Source organism: Equus quagga, chromosome 14 (assembly GCF_021613505.1).
Source record: "Equus quagga isolate Etosha38 chromosome 14, UCLA_HA_Equagga_1.0, whole genome shotgun sequence".
Lineage (NCBI taxonomy): Eukaryota > Metazoa > Chordata > Mammalia > Perissodactyla > Equidae > Equus > Equus quagga.
The window spans coordinates 11711891-11731161 of NC_060280.1; the positions used below are offsets into that span (position 1 = coordinate 11711891).

At 36.3% G+C, this 19271-nt stretch overlaps 1 protein-coding gene across 2 annotated transcripts in view; it reads left to right on the forward strand.

Moving 5' to 3' along the window:
- Positions 1–19271, forward strand: part of UEVLD (UEV and lactate/malate dehyrogenase domains) — a 47898-nt gene that overhangs the window by 12775 nt on the left and 15852 nt on the right. The window contains exons 4-7 of one of the 2 annotated variants that reach the window (XM_046685258.1): positions 1504–1667; positions 7783–7918; positions 8652–8770; positions 11724–11826. In XM_046685258.1, the coding sequence (XP_046541214.1) occupies positions 1504–1667; positions 7783–7918; positions 8652–8770; positions 11724–11826 (522 nt within the window). The remainder of the gene's footprint in view (positions 1–1503; positions 1668–7782; positions 7919–8651; positions 8771–11723; positions 11827–19271) is intronic. The other variant, XM_046685260.1, reaches the window with a different exon arrangement.

Genomic DNA, 19271 nt, shown 5'->3' on the forward strand with positions numbered 1-19271 from the left:
TGCACATTAGAATAACATGGGAAGCTTTTAAAAAAGTGTTGTCCACACCCCATCCCACTGAATCAGAAACTTTGGGGGCGTGGCCTGGGTATTAGTATGTTTCAGAGTTCCTTAAGTTTTTCTAATGTTTAGGCAGGGCTGAGTATCATTGTACTTTAGGGGAGGAGGAGCAAGATGAAAAAAGTAGCTTTCAGTGAAAGGAGAATTTCCTTAGTAAGAAAAGGATTGCAGTGGAAAAGAAAACTATTTTTATTTTTACCTGGTCTATTTCCAAAATGTATTTGAGGTAATTGCAAAAATTGCCAATTTTTTTTATGGTATTTACTATGTCATGTACTGTTCTAAGCATTTTACGTCCGTTCATTTCATTCTCACAACAACCCTATGCTATTATTATTCCCATTTTATAGAGGAGGAAATTAAGGGGCAGAGAAGGTAAGTAACTTGCCTAAAATCATGTAGCTAGTAATATGTTGAACTAGGATTTGAACCTAGGCGTTCTTGCTCCTGAGCAGCCTTGTTCTTAAGTACAGTGAAAGACATATGCAATAAGACTATGAAAGTGGGAAGAAATATCAAGAGATACAATAGAACAGCTAAGGCAGTTTATCAGATTTCTAGTTTAAGGTTAGGTTTTTGCACTTGTATTAGGTTTAGCTTTGGGCTTCCTGGCAACCAAGGCAGTCAGAGATTTTGGCTCTTGGAAGGCATGATATACATGGTTACAACTGGAAGAGCATACACTCAAGTTCCTATCTCAGTATACTAAAATGTAAGAACCATTGGACAAGGTGACTGTTAGGGCCATTTTCAGCTCTAAGTTCTACATGTTTAATGCAGCTTGTATGTTATAGTGTCTGCAATTAATGAGCAACTTGAGAGCTAGTATCAAATTCATCTTTGCTCATTCATTCATCTTTTCATTTGTTTATTCATTCATTAATTCTTATTTATATAAGACACTTTTATTGAGCAGCAAGTATGTTAGGCACTATACTTGGTGTAGGGATGTAGAAATGAATAATACATTATCCTTTCTAGAAGTTTACAGTGTAAAAAAGAGAAACAGACATGTAGGCAAATAACTTCAATGCAGAATAAGTATAAAAATAGAAATAGTCCACTATCTTTCAAGAAAGATGAGATAGCTCTGCTATGAGATATGAGAACTATGAGATAGTTCTGGTAGAACAAGAAAGGTTACACAGAGAAGATGCTGTATCCCAAACTCCTGGCACAGTAGGTCCTATAAATGTTTATTGAATTGAATTGGATGAGCTGACCATTGTCTTAATTAAATTTCCTCAAATGTTTTGGTGGCACTTTAATGGGAACATGTTTCCAATGTGAATGTGGATGAAAATGGGGAAACAGGCCTTGATTTCCATAAATCCTTTATATGTAAACTTGACTATATGTCTTGAAATGCCACCCCGCTGTACCATAAATATAATGTGTATGCTTCATTATTGTTTGAAGATGTGTTTATTTTGTCTCAAATAGGTAATACATATAACATACCAATTCGTTTGTGGATTTTGGATTCTTACCCTTTTGCTCCCCCCATTTGCTTCTTAAAGCCAACTGCAAATATGGGAATCTCAGTTGGAAAACATGTGGATGCTCAAGGCAGAATATACTTGCCCTATCTCCAAAACTGGAGCCACGTAAGATCAATTTGGATTTTCTTTTAAAAGTTTTTGTTTTACCGAATATTTGTCTTTGATCCTAATAGTCAAATAAGTTACTGAATTTTCTTCAATGATATTCTTCACGCGGTCTCTAAGAGTAATTTGAAATTGAGCTCCCTGGGGTCACCCAGGTCCTAGAACGCTGATGACAGCAGCCTGCGTGAAGCTGCTATCTCCAGGTCTGGGAGCCAACTGTCGTTCACTCTCAGCCTTTTGATAGCTATTTGCTGCTTGATAAAGCACATGGAAAGCTACTAGCAAGATATTAGGACATAATTTTCTAGTCCCTCTCTATTAAAGAGTCTTATTTAATCTATGTATTTATTTGTAGTTTTGCCCTTTTTTGACCTTTATGCAGATTGACTCATGCTGTATATAGCATGCTTTGTTTTAACTGAGTGTTAAGTTTTAAAAATTTACCCATGTTGATGTATGTAACTGTAGTTTATTTGCTTTACAAGTCCTCACATTATGCAATTTTATATTCTGAATTTTTTATCTACCATTATGTTGAGCATTTCTCCTTATTAAACAATATTTTCAGAATACGTGGTTTTAATGGTTGCCTGATGATCTAGCATAAGGATATTGCATAATGTATTTACAGATTGTTCTGTTGTTAGAAATTTAATGAGCATCTTTAAATATATGTAAATATAAATGTTTATGTATATCTTATAAATCTTCAATGATTTCATAATGATAAATTTCTAGGAATGGAATTATTGGATCAAAGGCTATAAATATTTTGAAGGCTATTCTCATATGTTGCCAAATTGGCCTCCAAAAGGTAGACAAAATGTTGTATTTCTACCGTCAGTAGAAATCAGTACAGGAGATTACCTGCTTTATAGCACCCTTGCTGCAAGAGAAATGTTATCATGAAAACAAAACAAACCTTTGCTCATCTGTATATGTTTACTTAGAAGGATGTAGGATATACGCTCATTTTTGTAAGTAATTAAAATTTTTATGAAAGGATAATTTATAATATATTTATATGTATCCAGAAAGTTGTAGGACAGGATATTTCAGAGTAAAGGATGGCGTTAGGATTATCACTTCTTATTTTATGTACATCCATAAAAAGGTGTGCAATTGTGGACACATTTTACTTTGTTTTTATAGTTTTCTATATTTTTTATATATGGAAAACCTTTAAAAAAATAAGAAACAGAAAAAGAAAGGATGCACACCAAATTGTCAGTAGAGGAGTTTAAGTGGGAAACGTTGACCTTTCACTTTATGGACTTGTACATTGTTTGCAGTACTTGGTGACTTGAATAATAAGATTACCAGTTAAATGTGATGAATTAGGCATGATAAAAATTTGTCAGTTGGTTGGGCCTGGCCCCATGGCCGAGTGGTTAAGTTCGCACACTCTGCTTCGGTGGCCCAGTGTTTCGCCGGTTCGAATCCTGGGTGCAGACATGGCACTGCTCATCAAGCCATGCTGAGGCAGCATCCCATATGCCACAACTAGAAGGACCCACAACTGAAAATACACAACTGTGTACCGGGGGGCTTTGGGAGAAAAAGGAAAAATTAAAAAAAAATTTTTTTTAAATTGTGAGTTGGAAGGACAAAAATGATGTCTTGATCTTAATGTTTAGTTCTTTGGTTATTTGAGGAATTTAAATCTTTTTCATATATTTATTGATCATATATGTTTCTTCTTTTTTGAATTATCTCCTTCATTCATTTTTACCCTTCTTCTTTTTTTTTTTTTTTTAATTATCCTCAAACAATATTTTGACATCTGTGCCCTGTTGTAGGAATTCATATTTCCTGATTCCTCTTTCTGGTTTTCTTTGGCATCTCTTTTCATAATTTTGTTTGTTTGTTCAATAAATACTCAGAGTTAGTTCTATAATCTCATTGAGGTTTGTGCTTGATTTCAGTTCAGACGGTCTTGATTTCATTTTACTATTCTGAACCTTTTTATTAAAAGCTAAAACTAGTCTTAAGAAGACATTACATTATTTAAATTGTCCTATTTAAAAGTTCTACGGTAACTTTAAGTTCCACAAGCAATTGTAATTATGATTGTGTACTATAATTATATAGAATTTTGGAGCTAGTGGTAATCTAGAGGTTGTCTAGGCCAAGGACTGCAGATATTTTCCCTAGAGATTCACTGTGCTACATTAGGCCTGCAGAATTTTGTTTGAACAGCACAGTGATTTTTTTTTGTTCTTAATATGAATTTGAATGCCTATTTGTGTACTCTTTCCAATGTGCCACAATAACCATCTCCCCCAATTTTTTTTTTTTTTTTTTGAGGAAGATTAGCCCTGGGCTAACATCTACTGCCAGTCCTCCTCTTTTTGCTGAGGAAGACTGGCCCTGAGCTAACATCCATGCCCATCTTCCTCTACTTTATATGTGGGATGCCTACCACAGCATAGCTTGCTGAGCAGTGCCATGTCTGCACCTGGGATCTGAACCGGCAAACCCTGGGCCGCCACAGCGGAACATGTGCACTTAACTGCTGCACCACTGTGCCAGCCTCTTGTTAAGAGTTTTTATCATAAATGGCTGTTGGATCTGTCAAATGCTTTCTCTGCGTCTATTGAGATGATCTCCTGGTTTTTATTCCTCATTTTGTTAATGTTTATCACATTGATTGATTTGTGTATGTTGAACCATCCCTGTGTCCCTGGTATGAATCCCACTTGATCATGATGTGTGCTCCTGTTGATGTATTGCTGTATTCAGGTTGCCAATATTTTCTTGAGGATTTTTGCATCTATGGTCATCAGCTGTATTGTCCTATAGTTTTCCTTTTTTGTGTTGTCCTTGTCAGGCTTTGATATCAGAGTGATATTGGCCTTGTAGAATGTGTTAGGACACATTCCATCTTCCCTAATTTTGGGGAATAGCTTGAGAAGGATAGGTATTAAATCCTCTCTGAAAGTTTGGTAGAATTCGCCAGGGAAGCCGTCTGGTCCTGGGCTTTTGTTTTTTGGGCCATTTTTGATTATTGTTTCAATCAGTTTGGGCTGTTTTTGGTTATTGTTTCAATCTATTTACTTATGATTGGTCTATTCAGAGTATCTATTTTTATTGATTCAGCTTTGGGAGGTTGTAAGAGTCTAAGAATTTATCCATTTCTTCTAGATTGTCCATTTTGTTGGCATATAGCTTTTCATAGTATTCTCTTATAATCCTTTGTATTTCTGTGGTATCCATTGTAATTTCTCCTCTTTCATTTGTAATTTTATTTATCTGAGCTTTCTCTCTTTTTTTCTTTGTAAATCTGGCTGTGGGTTTGTCAATTTTATCTTTTCAAAGAACCAGCTCTTTGTTTCATTGATCCTTTCTACTACCTTTTTTGTTTCAATAGCATTTATTTCTGCTCTTATTTTTATTATTTCTCTCCTGCTGACTTTGGGCTTTGTTTGTTCTTCTTTTTCTAATTTAGTTAGGTGTAGTTTGAGATTGCTCATTTGGGATTTTTCTTGTTTGTTAAAGTAAGCCTGTATTGCAATGAATTTCCCTCTTAGTACCATTTTTGCTGCATCCCATATGAATTCGTATGGTATGTTTTCATTTTCATTTGTTTCCAAATATTTTTTGATTTCTCCTTTAATTTCTTCAATGATCCATTGGTTGTTCAATAGCATGTTGTTTAGTCTCCACATCTTTGTCCCTTTCGCAGCTTTTTTCTTTTAATTAATTTCTAGCTTCATAGCATTGTGATAAGAAAAGATGCTTGTTATTATTTCAATCTTCTTAAATTTATTGAGGCTTGCCTTGTTTCCCAGTGTGTGGTCTATCCTTGAGAATGTTCTCTGTGCACTTGAGAAGAATGTGTAATCTGCTGTTTTTGGATGGAGTGTTCTATATATGTCTAATAAGTCCAACTGGTCTAGCTTTTCATTTAATTCCACTGATTCCTTGTTGACTTTCTGTTTGGATGATCTATCCATTGATGTGAGTGGAGTGTTGAGGTCCTCTACTATTATTGTGTTATTATTAATACCTCCTTTTAAGTTTGTTAACAATTGCTTTATGTACTTTGGTGCTCCTATGTTGGGTGCATAGATATTTGTGTTATGTCTGCTTGGTGGAGTGTCCCTTTGATCATTATATACTGCCCCTCTTTGTCTCTCTTTACCTGTTTTATCTTGAAGTCTACTTTGTCTGCTATAAGTATAGCAACACCTGCTTTCTTTTGTTTGCCATTAGCTTGGAGTATCGTCTTCCATCCCTTCACTCTAAGCCTGTGTTTGTCGTTAGAGCTGAGATGTGTTTCCTGGAGGTAGCATATTGTTGGGTCTTGTTCTTTAATCCATCTTGCCACTCTATGTCTTTTTATTGGGGAATTCAGTCCGTTTACATTTAGGGTGATATCGATATATGAGTGCTTAATGCTGCCATTTTATCACTCGTTTTCCAGTTCTCCTGCATTTTCTTTGTTTCTCGTCCTGTGTGTTTTAGTCTATCAATTGAGTTATGTAGTTTTTTATGTTGTGTTTCTTTGTTTTCTCCTTATTTGTCATTTGTGTCTCTGTTCTGCTTTTTTGTTTAGTGGTTACCATGAAGTTTGTATTCAAACCTCATAGATAAGATAGTCCATTTTCTGATGGCCTCTTATCTCCTTAAACTAAACTGATTCAATCCCCTGTCTCTTCTCTTCTTATGTTGTTTTTCCATCTTATTCCATCTTGTGTTGTGAGTTTGTGATTAAAATGACAAGATTATCTTTGTTTTTGGTGTTTTCCTTCCTTTTATCTTTAATGTTTTACTTGAGTATTTGCTAACCTGTTGTATAGCTACAATTTTCTGATTTTGTCTACCTATTTATCTCCTCACTCCAGGCTTTGTAACCCCTTTCTCCATTTTTTTTTTTCAGGTATGAGGGCCTTCTTGAGGATTTCTTGTGTGTGTGGGGCGGGGGGCGGGGGGGGGGGGGGTAGGGGGGGGTGGGTGGTGGTCTTGTGGCTACAAACTCCCTTAGCTTTTGTTTATCTGGGAAAGTTTTACTTCTCCGTCATTTCTGAAGGATATTTTCACTGGAGAGAGTATTCTCGGCTGAAAATTTTTGTCCTTCAAGGATTTGAATATGTTATTCCATTCTCTCCTAGGCTAGGGTCTGTAAGGTTTCTGCAGAGAAATCTGCTGAAAGCCTGATAGGGATTCCTTTGTAGCTTATTTTCTTCTGCCTTGTTGCCCTTAGTATTTTTTGTCATTCACTTTTCCCAGTTTCACTACTATATGCCTTGCAGTAGGTCTTTTTACATTGACGTATTTAGAAGATCTGATAGATTCTTTCATGTGGATTTCCATCTCCTTCCCCAGGTTTGGGAAGTTCTTGCTATTATTTCTTTGAATGCTTTCTCTTACCCCCTTCCACCTCCTCTAAGGGAGGCTCTGGCACCTCTACCTCCCAACGTATCGCTGTGGGGGTCTCTCAGACATCTTTTGTGTCACATGGATGTTCTCTCTTGGAATATAAATGTCTTTTTCATTGTATTGTGGAGAGGAGAGTTCACCAGGAGAGCTCCTTCTGCCATGATGCTGATGTCACTCTCTTGTATAAGTCTGCAATTATTTTAAAATAAAAACTTAAAAAAAGACAGACAGACTGTTCCTGGATATAGGTACTCTGCTAGTAAGCACCTTCATGGTATTTTCTCATTTTTTAGCATTTCTCCCTACTTTTCAGTTAAAAGAATTAAGTGATTTATTTATTTATTTATTTATTTATTTTTTGCTGAGGAAGATTCACCCTTGGCTAACATCCATGCCAGTCTTCCTCTATTTTTTAGTATGTGGGCTGCCAGCACAGCATGGTCACTAACAGAGCAGTGTAGGTGCATGCCCAGGAACCAAACCTGGGCTGCTGAAGGGGAACACGCTGAACTTAACCACTAAGCCACTGGGGCTGGCCCAAGAATTAAGTCGTTGTTCAGTTAAAAATATTAAAACAGTTAAAAGTATCACATAATTTGTATGATAGTTTTGAAAAACTGACAGCATGATGCAATATTTTCTTTTGGTTAACTTGATACAATGTGTAGGTTAACAAGGTCATATTCTTTAGCAAAATTTTTACCTAACTTTTCCCTTTGTGTGTATTCTGCAGCCTAAATCTGTCATTGTTGGATTAATTAAAGAAATGATTGCCAAATTTCAAGAGGAACTTCCTCTGTATTCTCTATCATCATCTGATGAAGCGCGGCAGGTGGACTTGCTAGCCTATATTGCAAAAATCACTGAAGGTTTGTATTTTTATTAATCAAAGAGTTATGAATTTACCATTTCTTACTAGTATCCTTTACTCTCTGCTAGTTGATTTTTTAACAAATATGTGTGTGTATATGTACATATCTGTGTTGAATCAAAAATTCCTGTACATCTGTCATAGGGTAAATGTTATCATACAGTTCCAGTGGATGTGGCTTCTTAAAATGCAAAAGATTACTCTTATGCTGGCAGATAAAATAATTTGTGTTTTGTTCAAAACCACTTGATAGATATTAACAATCCCAAACCTTTTTCGTTATATGCTTATATGGCTTTTTGCCTCATTCAATATATTGGACCAGAAAATCTATGATTCTTAATGTTTCTCATTGAGGAGAAAAGCAAAATATCCATGCTTGTAAAATTTAGTAAGGTGTTAAGCATTTTTTTGCATTGTGGACCAGAGCAGTAAGAATCAGGATTATTTTCAGAATTATGGGAATCCTGGTTTTTTAGTCTTATATAATATTTTTAAAATGTTTGGAAAGATGCATTCTTTTTAAAAGGGTACCTTTATTTAGTGGAATATTTAGTATGAGAGTCCTGTCTTTCTTGCATTTCACTCATTAAGCAAGTAGTTTGAGTGCCTATTGTGGACTAGCACCATGTTTTCTGTCCCAGTTACTAAAGGTTGGTGTATTTTTTTTAAGATGCTACAAAGATTTTTGATATTTTTAAATTCTCATGATAATCCACTTTCCTTTCTAGGTGTCTCAGACATAAATTCAAAGAACTGGGCAAATCAGGAGAATAAAACAATAAACAAAATTACCGTGGTTGGAGGTGGAGAACTGGGAATTGCCTGCACATTAGCAATTTCAGCAAAGGTATGTCAGCTTAGTGGTTATAAATCCATTTATCATATCGCTACACTTTTAGGCAGTGTATGTTTAATGTACGAGAAATAATGGCTTCATTTTGTCATGTGGGAAAACCTAATTTTGCTTTAAAATATATTTAGTGAGTTGACAAAAAAATAGCTGAAAGCTCTCATCAGTATGTTGCCTCTTAATTAGTAGGTAGTCATGGCATGGGCTTTCAAACAGTGGTCTGAACAATGGTTTCTTCAGCTCAGTCCAAGGGAAACCTCAGCTCGACATTCATCTGACTCAGGCACAGATTGTTGTGTTTGCTGAGTCATGCCGCTTTAATTAAACTCTTATTTAATACAATACTTAATTTCAGCTCTTTCTAAAGTTAGCATTTTTAAAAGAAGATTGCATTTCTTGTGTAATTACTCCATTTTCTTGTAGGATTCTAGTTTCCAAGTTGATATTTTACAGTAGTTTGAGATTTGTTTATTTTTCCATCAGTCCTTTTTACTAGGTCTTTTCTATGTAAATTATTTTCAGAAAGGCTTAAACCCCCTGCAGAAAGGTTCAAGAGACCCTCGAGGTCCAGCCTCGTAGTAACAGGACGTGTCTGTCATTTGAGGGATGCAGCCCAGGATAGAAAGCTGTCTCTCTGTATGTTTATGTGGTAGCTGGCATTTGGTTTTCTTTTCTATTAAAATTTGATGCTTGGCCATCTAAATTCTTCCCTTTGCATTTAAGACTTACCTGTGTCTTGGCGGTAGGTTCTACTTCAGCAGATGATTAAATTGTATCCAGGGAGCTGGAACATTTTAAAAGCTGGCTGCTCAGAGCAATATGTGCTACCTTTGGCTTATAATAGTTTCGTTTTCTCCACCCTTCATCTGAATACACTCTTCTCTCTTAATTGGAATTTGAATTGTTTTCAGTTCTTTTGTTACTAAATAGAATGCTTCTATAAACATTGCTTTACAAGATGCTTATTTTCTTGTCTGAATTTTCTTTTAGGTGGATGTAATCTCAAAACTAGCACTAGTGAGTCAGAGGGCATGAGTGGTTTTTATGGCACTTATTACATATTGCTAGATTGCTCTTCAGAAAAGTAGAACTAATTTATGCTGCTAATAACAACATGTACATCAATCTGACTTTTGACATCCCTAACAGTTTTGAGTTTTATCAGTTTTATTTGTGTTTGGCAAATACAGGAAGGCCCCTTAAAGTCATGTTTCTTAAACTGTTAGAAGAATCTCACTATCAGTATTTCTTTGTCTGTGAACTGTCTAGATGGAACCCTTTTTCCATTTTTCTTTGTAAACATTAGTATTTTGATACAGGGTACAATATTAAAATAGTGCAGTAGTGGCCCCGATAGTGGCAGTAGTGGTAGTGGAGGTAGGAGCGGTAACTAAGCTTTACTGAACGCTTACTAGGTGCCAGGCACTCGTCCAAACACTTGGCTCGTTTGACAACAACCCTAAGGCTTAGGGATTGTCATGACTGCCATTTTACAAATGAAGAAACCAAGGCACAGGGAGTTTATGCAACTTACCCAAAGTCACACTGTTAGTAAATGGACACAGGATTTGAAGCTAGGCAATCCATTTACAGAGCCTGTGTTCGAGATCCGTACAACTCAGTGTGTGGCTTTCAGACCAGCAGCATTGGCATCATCGGAGCTCTTATTAGAAAGGCATAATCTCAGGCCCACTCCAGACCTAGAGAAGCAAATCTGCACTTTAACAAAATCCCTGGTGATCCATCTGTTAAAGGGTGATCTCTTAAAGCTTGAGAAGCTTGCTCCAAACCACTATGTTATGGCGCCTCATTATTATTATTGTTATTGATGGACATTCAGGTCGTTTCTAGTCTTTTGAATATCCTTATACATATTGTATGTTTTACACATGTACTAATAAACTTGTAGGATAATTTCTGTAAATGAGATTGATGGATTAAAAGAGTTATTATGTTTTTAAATTTTGTTAGAAATTGTCAGATTATCCCCCATATCAATTGTACCAGTGTATTGTCATACCCACAGATTATGAGAATACCTGTTTTTCCACACGACTTTTGTTAAACTTTTGGATCTTTGCATGTCTGATAAATGGCAATGGTAACTCATAATTTTCTTTGTATTTCTCTTATGAATGTGGTTAACAGTAATAAAATTAATAGGCACAATAGAGAGAGGACTGTTCTCTGATGTTACAGAGCTAGTCCATAGCGGAGCTGGGTTGTTTTCTTAACTTCTGCACTTTCTGCCTGATAGTCTGGTAGATCCCTGGGTCCTCTTGCCCCTGCGCTCTAAGTTAGGAGAGATCCTCACATCCCATACTACTTTGGAAAAAGACGTCCCCCAAACGTAAACTGACTCATAGGAGTTTCCATGCTGTCGTTTACAGTCAGCTCACCAAGGCGCCCAGGCAGCCATCTATGGGCATGTGGAGTATTTTCTGTGAGATCTCTGGGGAGAGAACTGCATGATAATAAGATTTTATTTTAGATTTATGACTATTATCTTTCCTTTTTTTAAAGAGAAACATGGCATTGGTGTTGACTTTCATGCTAGAAATGAGGTGTTAAAATGGTCAAAAAATCATTCTAAGTTCTTTCAGAGTGGACATTATGATATCAAAATGAAAACATAAACTCTAGAACAATAGCAAACATATTGAGTGCACCAAGTCATGATTATTATTCATTACCCCATTAAAAGAAGCCTGTAATCTGTGACTTCTGAGGTAAGCCCTGTTAGATTCCAGTTTTCAGTCAAGCCTACGGAATCACATTATTCAAGTTCATAATAATTTCTTGTTTGCGTGTTCCTTTTATTGCTATTGTGTTACTTTTCCTTCATAAGACAGCACATGAAGCCTGCATATTCTCCTTTCTGAATGAATTTAAATTGAGTAAGTGGCCATGTCCAGTGTAATGCTGTTCTTTTTCTTGTTGTACTGTACAGGGCATTGCAGACAGACTGGTCCTCTTAGACCTCTCAGAAGGGACTAAAGGAGGGACGATGGACCTTGACATCTTTAATCTGCCTAATGTCGAGATCAGCAAAGGTCTGATTATTTTGCTTAAAAGATGTTTGCCTTATTTTCTCTTGTATTTGAGTCCTAGAATTTTTTAAATATACTTTATTTTTTAGAGCACTTTTAGGTTCATAGCAATATTGAGCAGAAGGTACAGAGATTTCCCATATACCCCCATCCCCACACATGCCTAGCCTCCTCCATTGTCAACATCCCCCTCCAGAGTGGTACAATTGATAAAACTACCTTGCTGCAACATTATCATCTACAGTCCATAGTTTACACTATTAGGGTTCGCTCTTGTTGGTGTCCATTCTGTGGGTGAGGACATATCTATAATGATGTGCATCCACCCTTATAGTGTCCTATGGAGTAGTTTCACAGCCCTGAAAATCCTAGCGTCCTGGAATTTTAATGATGAAAGCACATCAAAGATTACCTAGTCCAAGTCCCTCATTCTACATGTTGGCAGACTAAGATTCAGATCAGATAAGTGACTTACCCAAAGTCATAGAGAGATCGTAACTGATTATCTTAACAAGAGTCAGGCAAGCAAATACCATTCAGATTGGTCAGAGGATTTATTCTCTGTTTCTGATGTGCACTTTAGTATAAATTTGTTTTCTCTGATTGCTTCCTTTCTCATGATATGTTGGTTAAGAGCACTGGTTTTAGAGTTTGACAGATGGGGGTTTGCATCCTACCTCTGCCACATTATAGCTCTGACACTTGTCAGATTATATAATCTCTCAAAGTTCAGTTTTATCGCCTGTAAAGTGGCACTAAAACCTACATCTTGATATATTGCAAGTGCTAAACCAAGATTTAAAAAAAAAAATCACATTGCTTTCACTAAAAATATACTGTTAAAATAAATTTTAATAAGAATAAAAAGGGTTGGGCCAGCCCCATGGCTGAGTGGTTGGGTTCATGTGCTCCGCTTCGCTGGCCCAGGATTTCACCGGTTTGGATCCTGGGCACAGACTTGGCACCACTTGTCAGGCCATGCTGAGGCAGCATCCCACATGCCACAACTAGAAGGACCCACAACTAAAAATATACAACTATGTACTGGGGGACTTTGGGGAGAAAAAGGAAAAAGAAATCTTTAAAAATAAAAGAATAAAAAGAATTTTTATATCATTAATAAATAAAATTTAAAATATTAAAAAAGTAATTCTCATCTTATCTTTTTTTTTTTTCTTTTTGCTGAGGAAGATTTGCCCTAAGCTAACATCTGCTGCCACTCTTCCTCTTTTTGTATGTGAGCCGCCACCACAGCTTGGCCACTGACAGATGAGTGACATAGGTCCACACCTGAGAAGCAAACCTGGGCCACTGAAGTGGAGCACGCCAGACTTAGCCAACAGGCCACCAGGGTTGGCCCCTTACCTTATATGTTGATTAAAAATTTTGCATATATTTTATAATGTACATAATATGTTAGTACAGACACATATATATAGGTAAATACAATATTTTGGAATGTGGGCTAAAAAATATTTTATGACCAAAGATGTGTCATCAAAAAGAATTGGAAGACCATTGAACTAGAGTAATGCTGGAGTTTATTCTTATTTAATGATCTTCCAAAACCAGCTTATAGCTCAAGTCAGGTTGTAATATGTTATAGTTGTTTGGCTTTCCTTTGCCTTTCCATGAGGTCTCCTGTATTCCTTGACCATGTTTTCCAAATAAAATATCAAGACATGGTTTCACAAGCCTGAATGTACTAAGCACAACAGTGGGTGAGAAAAGTTGAAATTATACATATAGGTTATGAAAACTAGGTGTAACAGTTCTGGGAAGCCTCTGGATCCCTGCAGGATACAATGAATTCAGTTTCCTGCTCTGAGAGAGACGAGTAGTTGCTTTAATGATCCTTTTGTAGACCTTGTATAGAGGATCCCTTGGGGAGCCAGGTGTTCTCTTGTGCCTGTCATTTCCAGGCACTAAAGTTCTTAAGGGACCTCTTAACTCTTCCAGAACACTTTAGGAAATTCTTTAGTACATGGACCCTAGAGGCTGTGAGGCCTTGTAGGACCTGAAGAAATTATTTCTTCCTATGTGTCTCATTAACCATCAGTAACTATTGTTTCAGATAATTGAAAGAATAGAATCCTTGGAGTAGATGTATAGTGCATGGTGCTTGCCACCGAGCAGGGAATGTTGAATGAGTCCACACCATCTTGGGGCACCTTTCCTTTTCCCCTTGTTAACTTTGGTTGTACATTCCTGATAGCACTTAATTTAATTACTGTTTTATGAAGAATCTTAAATATAATGTTAACTAGCATCTCATAAATATATGATATGGAGAAGCATTAATTTTGCAAAATTAAGCTCAGTAGTTTTGGAAATTTGGAAATAAATTTGGAAGTCATCAGTGACAGGCATTGATGACTGCAATTGACTGATCATCCTAAAGTTGTGCTTTTGCTCCATTTGGGTTTTTTTTTAAAGAGCTATTAAAACAGTTTGGGGAGGAATGTACATATTTACAGATGAACATACAAATACATATACATACATACACAAAGTTATGCTTGTGTATGCATAGACTAAGTCTGGAGAAATACGAAGGAATTAAGAGTAGTTGCTTCAGGAGTCAGACTGGGGAAACTGGTTCTGCACTTGTTTTTTGCACTTAATATGTTTATCCCTTTATTTTTTTATTGTGCTAAAATACATATGACAAAATTCACTGCTGGTGACATTTAGTGCATTCACAATGTTGTGCAACTGTCACCAGTATCTAGTTCCAGAATATTCTCATCACCCCAAAATAAAACCTTGTACCCATTTCCCTTCTCCCCCAGCCCTGGCAACCACTAATCTGCTGCATGGATTTGCCCCTTCTGGCTATTTCATATAGATGGAATCATACAATATGTGGCCTTTTGTGTCTGGCTTCTTTCACTTAGCATAATGTTTTCAAAGTTCATCTATATTGTAGCATGTATCAGTACCTCATTCCTTTTTATGGCTGAATACTATTCCATGTTATGATATACACATTTTATTCATTCATTTATCAGTTGATGGACGTTTGAGTTGCATCTTTTTCCTATTGTAGATAGTGCTGCTATGAATATTCATGTACAAGTTTTTGTTTGAACACCTGTTTTCAATTCTTTTTGGTTTATACCCACAAGTGTAATTGCTGGATCATTTGGCAATTCTGTGTTTAAATTATTGATGAATTAATAGTGTGCTTTTGAAGATCTATATAATAGCATATATAGATCTATTGCTTTGAACAGCTCAGATGGATGTCTGTCTCCTGTTGGTAGACATTTAAGTTGTTTTGGTTTTTTTTATTACAAATAATAGTTCAGAGAACATTGTAATATGAAAATTTTTGTGTACTTCTCTAACTAGTGGGATAAAGTAGAATTACTGAGTCAAAAGGTATGTGTTTTTTTTTGTTTATTTATTTTTAATTGCAGTAACATTGGGTTATAACATTATATAGCTTTTGGATGTACATCATAATATATTTCGAATTCTGTGTAGGTTGCAAAAGGTATGTGTTTTTAGAATTTATATTATTAAATTGTCCCCAAAGAAGTATCAATTTATACTGTCACCAACAGTATATGAGGGTTCCTGTTTCCTTTCTCTCGATTACTTTTATTCTATATTAAACATAACTAATGCAATAATTGTCCTATGATATTATTTTGATCATGTCGTTTCTTCACTAAAGACACTACTAGGTTAATCTGTTTTCCCTTAATAATAGTAATAGTTGCCTTTTTTTTTAAAGATTTTATTTTTTTCCTTTTTCTCCCCAAAGCCCCCCAGTACATAGTTGTATATTCTTCCTTGTGGATCCTTCTAGTTGTGGCATGTGGGACGCTGCCTCAGCGTGGTTTGATGAGCAGTGCCATGTCCGCGCCCAGGATTTGAACCAACGAAACACTGGGCTGCCTGCAGCAGAGTGTGCGAACTTAACCACTCGGCCTTGGGGCCAGCCCCAATAGTTGCCATTTTTTAACGAATCAGTATATGTGTTAGATACTTTACATATATTCATACCCTGTTACTTCTCTTTATTTTATAGATGACTCAGAGAGATTGTGGCTTAGGATATGCAGTTAGTAAGAGGCTAAGCTAGGGTTTCAAATGTAAGTTTGTTACCAATTTCACGATTCACTCCAGAAATAGTCTGTGCATATACAAGCATAAATGTTTGTTTCTATGGGTATATGCATGTATGTACATGGAGAAAAAGGTGTTCAACAGTTGTAAATGAAAAAATAAGTTGTTGTTCACATATAGAGTAAAGCAAAACTTGCTCAATAGCCAGTGGTTCTTAAAATATGGTTTATGGATTGATCATTTGTATCAGAATCACTTGAGGTGCTTTTTAAAATTACAGCTGCCTGGCATCCACCCCAGGACTATGGACTGTGAATTTCTAGGGGTGGAGCCTGGGAATGTACATTTTAGATAAGTAGCTCAGGTACTTCTTAGACTCATTAAAAGCAATATTTTTCACATTGTGAGTAGTGACACAGTTGCAGATTGTGGAATCACCATAGTGGATGATGACCAGCATTTTATAAAAATGAACTAGAATAATAGAAAATATCAAAGCACATATAGTAAGGATATTTTCTGTAATGTTTTTGTTTTATATGTATACATATATGCATACATTGTCTCTGGGTTGTGATATAAAATGTATTTCTCCTAGCATGGGTCGCAATCAAAAAAGTTTGAAATTTACTGTATTGAAATTGAGAATCATTGATTTAAGCCTTTCATTACCTGCTTTCTCCCTTTGCACTTACTCTAGGTGAGGACTCACATTAGCCTCAACATGGCCTTCACATGAAACAACTTGTCACTTTCTCTTTAGGAGACCTTCCAGAGCAACCCTTTTGCTGATCACTCATTACTCTTCATGCTTTTAGTATTGGTGTCTGGAATTTTTGTATCATTTTTTCCTCCTACTGGGAAATTTTATCAATAGACATGCATTTTATTTTTCAGACAATCCTCTCTAAAGGTAGAGATATGGCATAACTACTGAATTCATGGCCTTAGTTTGCCACATATGATGAATCTTGGAAAGTGTCGGCATTCTTTATACAACTCCAAAACTAAGCTCACTGTGGCAGTAATCATTAAAGGCACTAACTTGAACTGAGCAGTAATTCCCTACCTTCTTTTTTAATATGGGCACTCTTGTTTAACATAAACTATCCATTTCACCAGGAAAAAATACCCTTTCTAGTCATTGACTGCAAGATTGCCCAAAGCTACTGTGAAATCATTCTTTGGGGATACCCTCTCCCAACATAGGAAGATTTTTAATAGCTCTCATCTTAACACAATTTCTAAATTAAGGGTTATCATCATCATCAGAAGAGCAAACGCATTTCTAAAATTTTGAGTCATAGTGAAAAATAACTTGAAAAGACGATATTCAGTAATTTTCTATTATAAGAAGAAGGGTTTAGCAATATATCAGGGAACCAGAAATACTTGTACTGTCTCCATTATTCAGAGTGATGCACTGGCTAGAATACTTCAGTGAGATCTCCACAGCATTTAGATGTCATTCTTTGATTGCCTTGTTTTCCATGGTTTTGAATAAAATAATTCAGTAATGATTTAAAATGAATGTGTATTTCATTTATCACAACATCATCCTCGAAATCTGAGAACAGTAGTATATCAGAGCATGAGATTATTTAGTGGATCTTCTGACATGTTTGGTATTGGATTGGTATCCCTTAGTATAGCTATGACCAGCCACTGGTCTAGGGCCTATGATTAGGAAGCAGTGGCTTATCAGGAAGGATATAGTTTTTCTGGGCTACCTATGGAGATGAGATAGAGGTGAGAGTCTTGTGTCCTGGAAGTACAGATGCTAACTGACCCCTGACACAGGAGGAAACTTTTCGCTATGCAAATACGTAAGTGGTAAAGTTAGGATTTGAACCAGGCAGTCTCATTCTGAAGCCCTCAGTTCTAATCCTTGCACCCTACTGTGTTATTGTTAAATAAACTTCTATTATAATCCTTATTGTAATTTATAGCATAGCTTTCCATAATCATGCTTAAGGTTCTTCCTAATTCTCTTTATAACTGTATAATCTTTTTCCCCTCATTAAATCACCAGCTTCTAAGGGAAGACATGAGCAGGAAGAGTCAAATAAAAATTTTCTGAGTGCCTACTAGGTGAAAAGAATTTAGTTGCCTGTGGGGCAGTATTTACCAAACCTAGTTGTACATCAGAATTACATGGGGAATTGCATTCCTGAGAAATATTTCCCCTTACCTATTTAAATAAAATCTTCAGAACATGGGATAATTTGTAACTTTATTATGCTTCCCAAGTTATTCTTAAGCACCCAGCCTAGCATTTAAGAACTGCTTCAGGGGATTGATAGAAATGGAAGGCTCTCTACTTGGCCGGAAGCAGGTTAAAGTTTAGATGGAGAGACACACAGGCAAGATGTAAACAGTGATTCATGACAAGAAGGGAGTAATGAGGTGATTTATGATTGGTTGCCAAGAGACTGGAAAGACAGGGAAGACTCCTGGAGTTGACTGGAGGGAGATATTACTTTCAGCTAAGTCGGACTGAGAAGTGCTGGGTCTTCCAGGACTGGGGTGATGTGGATTGGCAGAGATGGTGGGAAATGTACCAGTTGCTAAGTGACTGGATCTTGGAGATGGAAGGATGAGTAAGATAAACAATCGCTGCTCTCATAGGACTTAGAATATGTTTAATGTAGTAAACAATTAAACAGACAGTTATTAAACACATGGTGAGTGCAGTGAGAAACATTCCAGATGAAAGAATTTGAGCAAAAGCCAATATCAGGAAAGTGAGAGAAATTTTCTGAGGAAGAACATAGACCAATTCAACTTGAGCCCAAGGTTTACCTAGGGGGATATAAGAAATACTAGCTTCCAGGCTCAAAAGAAGAGAGTAAAAGGCTTGGGAGCTTGATGGGAAATCTTACAGAGTAGGAAGCCTTTCTTGTTCTTTTGGAAGCATATTAGACAGCTACCACTCTGTTTACTCATAGGTCAACCTTGAGGGTGAGGGCATTTCTATTATTCAAAGTAGAGGAAGCTAAAGGGGGAAAAGAAAAATGATCCTGGCAAGATAGGTCAGGGCGAAATTGTACGGTCGTAAATTGAACTGTTTACTGATATTTAATAGTAATGGACAAGCCACCTACTCTCTCCAGATATCAATTTACTCATGTTTATGAGGATGGAGGACTAAGTTTCTAAATATAGAATAGTGCTTAATAGCACTCTGAAGCCAGACTGCCTGGGCTTGAATTCTAGTTCTACTTACTACCTCTGTGACTTTGAGCAAGTTACTTAACTTCTCTGTGCCTCAGATTCCTCATCTGTAAAGTGGGGATGATGTTACCCCCTAGTGTGTTGTAGATTAGATTGATTGAGTAAATATATAGAAAGCTCTTAGAACAATACCTGGC